The sequence below is a fragment of the Crocuta crocuta genome, unplaced genomic scaffold (genome assembly GCF_008692635.1).
Source record: "Crocuta crocuta isolate KB4526 unplaced genomic scaffold, BGI_CrCroc_1.0 scaffold115, whole genome shotgun sequence".
NCBI classification, from domain to species: domain Eukaryota; kingdom Metazoa; phylum Chordata; class Mammalia; order Carnivora; family Hyaenidae; genus Crocuta; species Crocuta crocuta.
Window position 1 is genome coordinate 6230949 of NW_027530575.1, and position 14245 is coordinate 6245193.

A 14245-nucleotide genomic window follows, 5' to 3' on the forward strand; every position below is an offset into this window, starting at 1 on the left:
CCAATAAAAGTGAAAAGGGACCAGGTGGGAGATCTCAGAAAATTCTGGCTCTGATACTGAGGACCTTTTCCAAAGAATCCCCAATGTCTGGGATCCCACAGCTTAGGGAAATCAGTCAGAAAACAGAATTTGCTATGCAAATATCTGGCCCCTACACTACTTACAAGATCCCCTCTATACTTTTTTTTTAATGTTTATTTTTGAGAGAGAGAGAGAGAGAAAGAGAGAGAGAGAGAGAGAGAGAGGCAGAAAGAGAAGAAAAGAGAGAATCCCAAGCCGGTTCCAAACTCAGCGTGGAGCCCTACGCAGGGCTCGATGCTACCACCCACCACCGTTGAGTTCAGAACGAGTCAGTATCAAGAGTCAGAGGCTCAACCAATTGAGCCACCCAGGCTCCCTGATTCTCTACTCTTGAACAGAAATAACTTACGAGCATAGCCCCGTCTTTCACACAATATGTACTGTATCCCATCACAACACGGACAGTGTAAATTTCGTCTTACCTGCGGTTCCACCAGTGACATTCGGATTTTCTGATGCTGAAGATTCGATGAGTCTAACATGATTTTCACCTTAACTTTATCAAAAATATGGAACACTGTATCCTCTATTTTAAGTGAAGGGATCTAAACAAAACACATTTCACTGTTTTTTAAACTGCTTTCTTCCACTTGAGGTTTGTTCTAGTTCTTTACCTTTCACATTAATTTACAAGTTTACAGTTAAAACTTACTTCCATATTTAATAAGCATCTAGGTGTTCTACATAACCCAAACCACAAGTCTAGTAGCTTCACATATACATGGTCTATGTCGTGCACACTACCCCTTTCAGTAAGATGGTCCCAATATATATATTCATTCATGCCAGGATTCTCACCCCATTCATTAGCAAATTGTTGGTCTATCAGAGGAAAAGGTACTGTGGGAAGAGTTCATGGTTTTGTAGTTCCATTAAGGTTAGGGAAGTGTGTCAGGTAAGAGACACTGGAAAGGTTTAGAAAACTCCGCTAAGCTATGAGCAGCCATTTTTTCCTTTAATGCACCTGTCCACCTAGTACAAAGCATAATTCAAGTTCTCCTTGGAGGGGGAAAGTACATAATGTCAAACAAATCAAGGACAATCCTTGTATGAGAGAAGATAGACTGAAGTGGGAAATTATGAACAAAATAAGCTTAGTTGGTACAAGTAAATTCTGTAGTGTACAAAAAATATTATCCTTTCTAGGTACCATCAAAGAAAAAGTGGCCCCCCAGAAACAAAAAACAAAAAACAAAAACATTAGAAATACTGTACCTCATCATCATAAATAAGCTTTGGCTTTGGTTTGTCCTTTTCTTCAAAAAACACTGTACCTTCTAAACCATACTTTGGAATTAAGACCACAATAGCATTCTTCCTTACAAAGAGAATATAGGCTTCTTCACTTACTATTCCTTTGCTTTTGAAGAACAACTGTAAAGTAACATGTAACTTTATTAAGGACTGTCTTAAAATACTTTTTTGAAATTAACAAAAAGCATTCTGAAATTAAATTAAAGGGGAACAAAACTTCATCTCCCTTAATATTACTGACAGAGGGCAAATACCTGAGTATGAAAAGCCACTGATGCACGTTGGGCATACTGAGCCATTTTGTGCCGGAAATTAAGATTTTTACATAAATCTGCCAGCTTGTGTTTGTCTGTCAACTCTGGATAAGTACAGTCAGCCCCAATAGCCACAGCCAACAACCGATGAACAATGATATCTGCGTATCTAGACACATGAAGGAGAAAGAAAAATCATACTATGTTAGCATTAAAGTATCTTTTCACCATTCAAAACCAACTATTTTCTATCTCCAGTAATTTTGAAAGAAAAAAGTACCTTCTGATGGGTGATGTAAAATGTGTGTAGATCGGGGATGCTAAGCCATAGTGGTGAAAATCATTATCCATTCCAGAGCAGAAGTACACAGCTTGCATCATACAGCGAGTGGCTAATATCCTTAAGAGAGTGTTCAGGTACGGGAAGGTAGGAGAATCAGCCCGGTCCAAAGAGTCTGCCAAGGACTTGGCTGTATCAGTTTTAATTTCTAAATTCTAAGAGCAATGAAGGGGAAAGAGCATCATATTAAACATTTTAAAATCAGTACCATCATGTCTTCACAACACAAATCAAACTGAATATGGTGGTTCCGACCAGATGGCAAGTATTTACATCTTTTGTCCTTAACCTAGGAGAACTATAAATAATTATAAAGAATAATGATTATGTTGTGTAATATCAAAGCTGAAACTTTTCTGGATGCATTTAAAGGTACTTAAGTATCAACCTCCTGAAGAAGTTTCAAAGGGGTAATGGATGGTGGTAGCAGTAGTGCGACTTCTCAAAGTCCAATCTGCTTTCCTATTCTTTGTTGCAATAGGGAAAAAAAAAAAAATCAAAGCAGATCTGGACACTTTTCAGCACGTCTGGATTTCCCCTGCAGATACTTATTTTCCTTCCATTCAAAGTAGAAGTAAAGGCCAGAAGCAAAATAAAACTGTACTGGTCACTATAGCTCAATCTGCTGATATACCAAAGTAAAGTAACTGCTTTGTTCTCCTTTGGGAGAGGAGGCAAAAATACTTCAATCCTCCTTCCTCTACCCAGATCTTAGAAGGAATAAGACAGTAAGAGAAAATGCCCCAATTTACAATGTAAGCCTCAGAGCAGAGGAGAAGCTGTTTCTGTTCTGATGACAGGGGCAGAAGGCCCAATATAAAGATCTGAAAAATCAGAAATCAACACCACTCCAGTAGAACAATTCCCTGCGACCCAATACTACTTCCAGCTCTCTTTTGGGCAGGAAAAGATTGGACTTGAATAAGTGATCCAAAGAAAAGCAATGTAAACCATAGCCTACGTGATCCAAAGAAAAGCAATGTAAACCATAGCCCCCCAAAGGTAAGGGTAATTATGCCTAAATCAAAGTTCACTAACCAAAGCTATGCGGTGGGGGATACAGTACCCTTTCTAGATATTTCCATTTCCCTAATGTAGGCAATAAATGGACTTATTTCTTAGGGACATGGTATAAAGAGGGTTTAACTGAGTTGAAGATAAGAGGAAAAAAAATTATTTCTATGTCTCTAAAGTTAGGCAGTTCAGACAGAGGAGGCATGAAATAACACAGGCATAAAGAACATGTATGAAGAGATATGAAAGAGCTAAGATATTGCACATAACTTCACGTGGAACTTTTGTCTATAGCATAGGCTGCTCTTTAGGGACATTAAAGTATTTTATTAAGCAAATGATTTCAACGTGGGAAGAGAGGACTATACCCAAGTTAGGTAATTTTTTTTTTAATCAAAAATACTACTGGCATATTTTTATATCAAAAAACAACAAAACTTTCATGTAGATGCAAATATAGGCAATTTAGTATAATGGATAGGTTGCAACACAAATAAGGATGATTTTGCAAACTATGTGACCTTACCTTGGATTTAGCTGCCTTAACAAGAATTTCATAATTTGATGGAGGAGGAGCAGGATGTTTTCGAAGCAGGGCATGTTCTGAAAATTCTTCGTGAATTTTTTTTGCAACAGAGATATTGGCAAGTAACATAAATTCTTCCACCATGGAATTTGTTTCTCTGCCAATGGAAAAATCATTAAATAAGGGTATCACATTTATTCCCAGGTTACCTTCTCTATCAGTGAGACAACAGGAGTACTTCCTATGTAAATATTCGTAGGGTGTGCATATGCTTATTTTTAATAACTTATGACTCTTTCATTTCTCAGCTGTTAACAATCTCTTACTATGCATCTACTACATGAGTAAATCTCATGTGAGAGACTTTAAAATTACATTTAGAAAAATAAAAGCTTTATCTCTCTGACCCTCCCCTGCTCTGGCTGTCTCTCTCTCTCTCAGAAATAAATTTAAAAAATAAATAAATAAAACCTTTACAGGGAACCTGGATGGCTCAGTCCGTGAAGTATCTGACCCTTGATTTTGGCTCAGGTCATGATATCACGGGTCGGGAGACTAAGCCCTGCACTGGGCTTGCACTAGATAGCATGGAGCCTACTTAGGATTCTTTCTCTCAAAAATAAATAAACTTTAAAATGAATAAATAAATAAAGCTTACTAACTCTAGCAATATATAAAATCTAAACTGTATTGAACATTTTCACCTTCTTTTACTAAGTCTAAAGAGACTGTTATTTAACTATAAATGCATTTAAAAAGTTTACTAAGAAGAACTAAAAGCTATTTAGATCAGATAAATTTGGGCTTAAAAAACTAAAATTTTCACCAACAAACCACCAAAATGAAGAAATTATATTTAGATTAACCATTCTGGAATTACAGGCCAGATACTATACTATATAGATATATGGATATAGACAGGTATCTCTATACGCGCATACATGTTAGTCCTGTTTCACAGACGAGGAAACTGAGAATGTGTAGTATTTTCTTGCTCAAAGTCAGAGTTAGTAGTAACAAGACCCAAGCCCACAAAATCTGACTTCAAAACTCTTCACCAATTTTATATTGCTCTTCATTCTATATAGTTGATCCATGTCTATTTACAACTTAGGTTAGTAATTGATCTGTGTTCTGTTGACACTGTGTTTTCTTTCTTCCCAAGCCACTAAACATGCATTATGTTAATCCTTCATTCGTGTTTCCATTTTTAACATCCCAGAACTTCTTGACCAGATTCCTAAAGTATATTAATTTTTTAAATAGTAGGAAGGCCTCTAATCTAAACTACAATCTCTTAGAAATGTGATTTTTCTTCTTCTTGGTAAGAAGAAATGGGTGATGCTCTACTTTGACAAAGTCAGATTCAACATTTTCCTCAAAAAACCTCTTAGTAAGAGGCTCACTGTTCATACTAACATTAGTTATATATGCACAATAGTTTACCCAAAAGTATTTTTTAACTGTAGCTCTAATTTTATAAAGCACATACTGGTCCTAAGAAACTTGAGTACATGCTTATTTTTAATCCTTGTTCATTTACTAGAAAAGTGTAAATACACATTTAATGTCAGAATTACCTGATATGAAACAAGGAAAAGAGGCCTAATTCTGATTTAACTAAAAATAGCCTTGTTTCCTAAATCTTTACCAAATCAATACAACAGTAACAATAATATCTGAGTACTCTTTAACACCCTGTGAGGTAGGTACCATTCAATCCCATTTTGCCAAGAAACAGAGGTATAGAAATATCAAATAACATGTCTGAAGCTACTGGAGGAAGTGAGATCCAAACCTAGGTAGTCTGGCTTCAAAGCACATGATCTTGACCAATATTCTCTTCTATATTAAATGCTGAAATTACTAGGGAAATCTTTTACTTACCACAACTATTACTAGTCAAGTTGTATTACACCACACATCAAGACCAATTCAAATTGCTAATTTTTTCTGGGGGCGCCTGGGTGGCTCAGTCGGTTAAGGGGCTGACTTCAGCTCAGGTCATGATCTCATGGTTTGTGGGATTGAGCCCCACGTCGGGTTCTGTGCTGACAGCTAGCTCAGATCGTGGAGCCTGTTTCAGATTCTGTATCTCCCTCTCTCGCTGACCCTCCCCCTGCCCACGCTGTCTCTTTCTCTCAGAAATAAACACATTAAAAAAATTAAAAAACAAAAAATAACAAAAAAAAAAGAATTTTTTTTCTGTTATAATACTTCTCAGTTTTACATAAGAGACTAAAAAGCAAAAATCATACTTACTTTTCTTTACATAAGTCAAAAAAACTACAGAAATCATAGCCCTACTAGAAACAGGTATTTTGGGTATACATATGTTTTGTTTATTATTATATATACTAGATATAACATCTAAAACAAAAATCTTATCTACTGCCCATTAAAAGTTACATACCTAAGTTCCTTGGTCTGCAGATCTATAGGGTCATGAGTTTCACTGTCCATGTGGAATCGAACTTCTGGAGAAGAGAGTGTCAAAGCCCTAATTAAAAATTAAAGAGGTGAATTAGTCAAGATCTAAAATGTAGTTAAAAAGAGGACAATAGCGGGGCACCTGGGTGGATCAGTCAGTTAACCGTCTGACTCTTGATTTCAGCTCAGGCCATGATCTCACGGTTGTGGGATTAAGCCACATGTTAGGCTCTGCACTGACAGCACAAAGCCTGTTCATGAACATGCTCTCTCACTCTCTCAAAATAAATACTTTTAAAAACTTAAAAAAAAAAAGAGGACAATAGGAAGACAACAAAATATTAGTCCTTGTGCTTCTGAGAATCTAAATATGTTCTGTACCCAAACTACGGGCTTTTACTGAGCTAAATGGGTCTATAAGCACTTTTATAAGTAAAGAAGGGGTTTTATTAATACCGAAAACAATGGATTGGGGTACAAGATGACAGAGAGAGGCAAGAGGGAGGCTGCCATGCATAGAGGAGTACAGCACAAGACCCACAGTTCCAAAATACCTCCACATTCACTCAGCCAACATAGAGGGGACTGATAAACTACTACCGTAATATACTACACGCACTGACAGCTACTGATCTGGAATGCTACGTGTCAGACAACACCTACGCTAAGTGCTTTCTGTGCATGGTTCACTTAATGAGTTGGCAAGTTCTCCTGTGAAAAGTAAATTCCAACAAGGCAAATCTTATGTTTCTTCATACCTTGATGCTATTTTCATCAGCTCCAAACTAACGTAAAGAATTTTAATGAAGCTGGTAACCCTAAACAAACAGGGTGAAGGGAGAAACGTAAAGGAAAAAAAAAGATGAGATGGTGCAAGATAATTCTTCACCTTTCCCCTCAATTCTTCAGCTTTATTAGAAGAATGAACAAAGCAATACTAAAGAGAGAATCTTGACAAATACTCCTTTCTTGCCAAGCAGTCTTTACAAGATTCTACACTATCGTTTAGTCTGTTTAATACTACACCTGGCCTAAAAAGCAATTCTTTTTAAGACTGGGAAGATTCAATGATCTGTTCTTACCAGATGACTGTCTAGTTACAAAATTAAGTACAGCCTATTTCTGATCTTAAAAGGTATCTTTCCCATCCTAATGAAGAGAAGCTATGTTACAAATGCAAATTTCTCTTACTTTAAAATCACCAAAATGAGTATGGTTTCTATTTGCATTTTATACATTTTGCTTTTAAAACAAACTTTTTCTTATTTCACATTTATTCATTTTTGAGAGACAGAGAGAAACAGAGCACAAGCAGGGGAAGGGTAGAGAGAGAGGGAGACACAGAATCTGAAGCAGGATTCAGGCTCTGAGCTGTCAGCACAGAGCCTGATGCGGGGCCTGAACCTACAAACTGTGAGATATGACCTGAGCTGAAGTCAGACACTTAACTGACTGAGCCACCCAAGTGCCCCTAAAACAAACTTTCTAAAAGTTATCTTTACACAGACTTTCTTCTGATGTCTGGCATACTGTAAACCTTCAATGAACAAACACCTGCTGGAAAATGTGTTGTGTCCTTTTTTAGTTTCTTTGGGTTTTACTGCATCCAAATTACCCTTACACAGTTTTAAATTTTCTACTTAGCATCATATGACATATTCCCAGAGAACTCACCTAGGAGAAGAGATAGGGACGGCTCAGTGTAACTACCTAAAGAAAAACAGTGTCCAAACGAACTTTCTGTAAGTATTTCAATATTCTCTATTCACAATCTCCATGATGGGAGACACTAGCCATAAGGGACTCGCGAAACGTGGCTAGTGTGACTCAGGAACTAATTTTTAATTTTCGTTAATTTTAAATAGGTACTTCTTGTGACAACAGCACAGAACCAGTTTTTGCTCCCCAACAAAAGCACTTTTAGCAGCTACCTGACCCTACCCTGGATGGGCACTGGGCATGGGAACCCACAGACCAAATCTGGAGGCTAGCTGTACCTGCTTTACTCTGAGAGTTAATGATGTCTTTTTTTTTTTGATGTTTATTTTTGAGAGAAAGAGAGAGACATAGAGTGTGAGCAGGTGAGGGGCAAAGAGAGGGAAACTGAATCTGAAGCAGGCTCCAGGCTCTGAGCTGTCAGCACAGAGCCTGACGCAGGGCTCAAACTCACAAACCGTGAGATCATGACCTAAGCCGAAGTCAGATGCTTAACCGACTGAGGCACCCAAGTGCCCCAAGGATGTCTTTTAAATATCAGACTTCTTTTACCTACTTTATTTCAACAAGTTTGGGTACTTGGACTCTCCTTATCTTACACTGCTACAGTTAGACAAATCCAATGATATAATAGCTAAGAGACATGTATCTGCCACTAGCTATCAGATCTTTAGGAAGACTGCTTCTATATAACTTTTAATCATTAAAAAAAAAAAAAAACCCTAAATTAAGATACTTAAGAAATATTTTTGAAATGTACCCTTTTTCGATTCTTCTTCTTTTCAAAATTTTTGCTAGTTTATTTAATCCACGGAGACTAGTGGTAATATCATCATTCATGGCTGTGGAATCAATTCTCATCTGAGCCTCAGCATACGTAAGAGAAGCCTAAAAAAGAAACCATATGTTACCATAACTTTTATAAAAACCAGTTCACTGTATTTTCATACTTGCACTATATACTTACAGCTAGATTCCTAGCTATAATATTTATACTCCACACCTATGACCACTGGCTCATTAATTTGTATCTGATGCAATACACAACATATCAGGTTAGAACAAATGGTAGTATTCATTGGTAAATAAATTGCTTAAACTTTAATTACTTTCATAGTTCAGTTAATGTCTAAATACCTCGGTAATGCTTAAAAAATAAAAAGGGAAGTTATATTATTCTCAATGACTGTAAAGTGAAATCCTTTCCAGATGATCATTGCTTCCTTACTCAATGGCAAATAATTAAGAAACTATAAGAGTCTAGACATGTTTTATAGAAAATCTATGAACTACCCCATATTAAGTATCTAAAAATAAGATAAATCATAGGAAAAAAAGTTTTCAAGTAAGTTCTAATTATAATCCGAATACACAAATAGTGCTTCTGTTCCTATTTCACATCTCATAGAAAGGTACCATTTTTTAATTTATTTAAAAATAAAAGTAAAAATAAAAGTACTTCACAAGTAAATATCAGAAATAGCATCAGAGAGTTAGATGATACTGGCCGGGTTAGATTCTGGGGAGAGCCAACTTACCTACTAGGAATTAAGAATTCCCCTTCTAAAAATGTTTTCTGTTGTACCCTCACTAAATTTTTTTTTCATATAATTTTGTTCCACTGACCAAGTCTGGGAGAAAAATAAACTAATCCTTTTAAAAAATACAAACTGACAACACATGACTAGCTGTCAGTCCAACATTGCTTTCTTTTCCAACCACTACTTCATCCAAACCTGCTGAAGGCAATTAGTCGGTGGCAAACCTCAGGGGAAGGTTCAGGGCAAAGTGAGAACAAAAGGGGATCTGGGGAGATTTCCGATAAAGAGAAGGATGAGTTAAGTTAACCTGGCTCCCTTGTGTCTGACCTGTAATCTCAGGCCAGTTCTGCTGAAATCCAACAATAATTCCTAACATCATTTCTATGAAAAAATGTGCATAATAAAAAGGCAGGGTACATTCCAGCTTTGAAAATATTGACGGGTTATAAGTTGGAACCATTTCAAATGGCAGTGTTCCTGAGATGGGGCAAAAAGTCATCTATTTAGTCTTCTCAAGTATCCAGGCTTTGTAAGTTTCTGCACACAAGACAAGTGCAGCAAGAATCACACAGAGAACTGGAAAAAAACTAGACTTTGCTGCAGCACTGGGGGGAAAAAACTGACTTTTTCAAAACCACCGAGAATACTGTGAAAATACCACAGATTTTAAACATTTAATATCAACCATAAAACTAACCTTTGAATTAATGGCACTTTTGGTAAACCTCACTTTTAAGATTTCAGCATTGTGATTCATTTCCCAAATACATGAAAATGCCAACCTAAGGGGAAAGTAGACAGTGTTGATTAACGGGAATCAGTCAAAGTACTAAGAACTGTGTTCATATGAAGAAACATGCATAAATACCTGTCAACGTTACACCTTAAGGAACACAGGTTAGAGCTAAGCAGCTCTGGAACCATGTCAATCCTCTGGAACAGAAAAGAAAAGAGTGGCACTATTTAGCTATAGCCACACATTAATTTGAGGCTTCATTCTCAAACAGCATTAATTTAACAAGAGGAGAAAAAAGGCTTTGTGCATAAAACTGAGAAAATATGAAATAAGTCTGTCTCTAGGAAAAGTATTCACATAACTGTCATAAATGGGAAGCAATGAAAGGAAATTGGACTTCATGTCAGTGGATGTAAGTAGAGTCCTCTCCACAGCTTCCGAGCTGTCCTCCGAGCTTGCAATCTTTGCTCTGTATGGTAAGTTTGTCCTAGGTAACAGACACGAGCCTTAATAGCTCTAAGACTGGACCTTTCTCCAACGCCTAACTCAAACTACATGGCATTTTAGAATTTACTGAAAAAGACAGCCGCAAAATTTTTATGGAAAAAAACCACATGGAAGAACCTTGACAATATAATAGACTAAGCTTAATTTTCCTTTCTATCTTCACAATTTTTCTCTGTAGGTTATGGAAGATTACTTTAAAAAGAAGAACTGGCAAATTATGACAAAACAGACCCATGACTTAACTTTAAAAGCAACAGAAAATACATTAGTTACCCACAGCCAATAAGTTCAATGTTACGTAACAACTTATATTAACTAAATCTACTTGTTACTTGGGCCACTCAATAACAAAACACATTGCAATGTCTTCACTGATTTAAGGTCACCTTCTTCTATGTATGCCTTCTAGCTAATTCACATATTATTCCAGACTGTTAAGTATTCAAAAATGCCCATGGTTTTTACAGACTAACAATGCACAACTCACATAATAGTTATTCATCATATTTCACTAAATACTGAGGCTGGATACACCCTTCTCAGGAATCACCGCAGATGATTTACTATTAAAAATAAAAACGGTGCCTGGGTGACTCAGTCGGTTAAGCGTCTGACTTCGGCTCAGGTCAAGATCTTGCAGCTTGTGAGCTCAAGCTCCAAACTGGGTGCTCTGCTGTCAGCACAGGGCCTACTTCAGATCCTGTCTCCCCTGTCTTTGCCCCTCCCACACTCACTCACTTCCTCTCTCAAAAATATACATTAAAAAAATAAAACAGATGAAAAAGTTACAAACATATGTCAAAATTCCATTTTAAATTTAACTCCTTTACCTTTTCACAAAGATATACCGTTGTTCCCCTTCTGGCTGACTCTTGATCCAAAGCATTTCCTGGTCTAATAAAATGGCTAACATCTGCAATATGGACACCAACCTTAAAAAGATAAAGAGGATGTCTACATGTTTAATTGGGTCAATGTACTAATGGAGTTCAAATGAAAAGAAATAGAACAAAACTGAAAAAGGGCAATCACATTTACCACTTCAATTTTTGATACATGCCCATTAGTCACTGAAGCTATTAACGGACTAGGCATGAATACTTCACAAAGTCTATAATGAGTCAAAAGAAAATGAACTCAAAAGCAAACTCTGTATTTGGAAAAACACATCACTGCAACAAGAATACCTCCAAATTTCCATTGTCAAGTTCTCTACAATGTAGAGCATCGTCTATATCGGTACATCCCGGTGGGTCCACACTACAAACACACAGATGTCTCAGGTCTTCTCGGTTTTTCATGTCCTAGAAGATGCCACATTATTAAGAAATAAAAAAACTATTTTGATGCTACAAACAGCTCTTATCAAATCAACAATCTCTGTATATAATTTAAAAGAAACTCTGTTAATAATAATCACACATTCTGATCCATGATATACCGTTTCTTCACCTCTGACCAATCTGACATAAGCTAGTGCTGGTTTCCCAGAAAAACGTTATCTGAGTAAAACAAATGATTTCCGTAATACCTAAGAGTTTTGTATCTAACTAAATGCAAGGGAGTAGGGGACTGTGGTTTCTACGTATTTAAAAACACATACAGAAATCAAATTAGCCCAGGCACAGCAATTGATAAAGTCACTACATTCTTTTCAACTTACCTTTTCAGTAATGCTCCAGGGCATCTTTGGTAGAAAGCTGAGCACAGCTTGTGAAAAAGGCTGATGGGGAACGTCATGCTCGAGCAACAAAACTTCTGTTTCAGTCTCTTTATCTCCAACTTCACCTAAGTTTTTTACAAAGTGTCCCTAAGGCCAAAAAGTATTATTAAAAAGGTGAATTTGACAGCTTTTTGTTTGGTCATGTATGTTTTATTATTACATTACATTCGTCAACATTTCTGTATCACCTTAGAATTTCTGTATGTTCCCAACGCTTTTTGATTTTTTTTAATGTTTATTTTTGAGAGAGAAAGAGAGAACGTGCATGTGCCTGTGAATGGGGGAAGGGCAGATGGGGGAGGCAGAGGATCTGAAGTGGGCTCTGTGCTGACAGCAGAGAGCCCGATGCAGAGCTCAAACTCATGAACCATGAGATCATGACCCGAGCTGAAGTCGGATGCTTAACCGACTGGGCCACCCAGGCATTCCCCCCAATGCTTCTTAAAAATGAGTCTACAAATCTCAAATGATTTATGCTGGAGACTTCCTGAGGGTCCAGCTTTTATACAGCAAAGTGTCTCTTTATTTCCTCTGATCTTTAAAGTTTAAAATGTACTTCAAATACAGTAGCTTCACATTGGAATATAATGAAACATTCCTATACTCATATTCCTATGAATTTTATTACAAAAGCAGATTCTACTTTCACTAAAAGAAGCAATTTTATACCTAATTCTCAATATTCTAAGATAAAATAAATCATTCAAGCTTACGTTTGGGTATCTGGAATTTCTGGGCCAACCATCAATAGCAACAATAATCCTCCGTCCTTCTAACGTAGAAGCCTGTCTGGTTTCTATTCGAACTCTAGGGATTCTCTTATCAGCAGGAGTAAACAGATGTCTTCTTGACTAAAAACAATTAGGACAGAAGATTTAATATACAGACACATAAATCTGAGGATGGGGGTATGGGGAGGGCTCTAAGTTCTAATTAATTGGTATCATTTTTAATTACATTAACATGCATTTTACTCACCTCTTTAATATCAGACTTGGAAAGCATGCCACAATATGGTCTCCAATTTCTTTTTATTATTCCTACAACTCTTCCTGTAGGCTTTAACATTTTGTCGTTTACGGCAGTCTTTAGCTGAGATTTAAAAATAAAATTTTCCAAGTTATTTTTCCTCCAAGTATAAGGAGACAATTTCTCTTCAAAAGCAGAATATGAATATTGATACTAATACTTTCAGGCAGTAAATTATGACATAGAGCTACAGAATATTGATGCCTCAAAATTCTAAGTGAGAACATGCCAAACCAAACCATGGAAATAGTTCCATAATAATAAAGCACTATAATAAAGTCAAAAAAATATAAATATAATGAATAAATATGTCAGAACTCAACTCTTCAGTTTATATATATGTATATACACACATGCATATATATATGTATGTGTGTGTGTATATACACACACACACACACACACATACAGGATTCACACCCAGCATGCAGCCCAATGTGGGGCTTGAACTCATAACCCTGAGATCAAGACCTGAGCTGAGATCAAGAGTCAGACGCTTAACCACCTGAGTCACCCAGGCGCCTCTTAACTCTTCAGTTTTAATATGAGGATTTACAAACACGTACACACACACACGCACGCATGCACGCACACATGCACGCACGTCTGGGAATTAACAGGATTTTAGTAGTAGTTTGCACTAAATAGCTATGTGGCATCTGTTAATTCATTACAAGGAAATATATCTTTAAAGGTTTTTCCTTATCGAAAATAAAACCCCCCAAAAAGAATATTTATTAGAAATAGCTGAAGGATTTTATGGTATTTCAACTTCAAAAGTCTCCTTGGTGTGGACTCTGCAAGGATGTTTCAGGAAAACTCTAGAACAGTGAACATAATTCATATAAAAAGAACTACTAACATGTGAACTCCAACTATTCTATAACTATGTTATTCTTGTAATTCTAAAATACAGAAATAAATGGGTCATATCGGGTAGACTAGATCATGAGAAATGACTGAAAGCATTCTCTTCATAGTATATACGGTTAACAGAGAAGGAATTAAACAGACCCCTTATGTGTGGGCCCAAAAGTACATCTATTATGTTGATGGCATTTTAATATTACAAAAAAGCAATTCAGAAAATTTCA

General features: G+C 36.5%; 1 protein-coding gene across 3 annotated transcripts in view; it reads right to left on the reverse strand.

The window, feature by feature from the left end:
• The window catches only part of DIS3 (DIS3 exosome endoribonuclease and 3'-5' exoribonuclease), a 28284-nt gene that overhangs the window by 3850 nt on the left and 10189 nt on the right, over positions 1-14245 (reverse strand). For all 3 annotated transcript variants that reach the window (XM_077767851.1, XM_077767853.1, XM_077767852.1), the window contains exons 7-20: positions 13101-13214; positions 12836-12973; positions 12063-12209; positions 11587-11703; positions 11230-11331; positions 10025-10089; positions 9854-9938; positions 8376-8503; positions 5883-5969; positions 3470-3626; positions 1870-2084; positions 1590-1758; positions 1297-1455; positions 504-626 (exon numbers count right to left, since the gene is read on the reverse strand). In XM_077767851.1, coding sequence (XP_077623977.1) covers positions 504-626; positions 1297-1455; positions 1590-1758; positions 1870-2084; positions 3470-3626; positions 5883-5969; positions 8376-8503; positions 9854-9938; positions 10025-10089; positions 11230-11331; positions 11587-11703; positions 12063-12209; positions 12836-12973; positions 13101-13214 — 1806 coding nt within the window. The remainder of the gene's footprint in view (positions 1-503; positions 627-1296; positions 1456-1589; positions 1759-1869; positions 2085-3469; positions 3627-5882; positions 5970-8375; positions 8504-9853; positions 9939-10024; positions 10090-11229; positions 11332-11586; positions 11704-12062; positions 12210-12835; positions 12974-13100; positions 13215-14245) is intronic.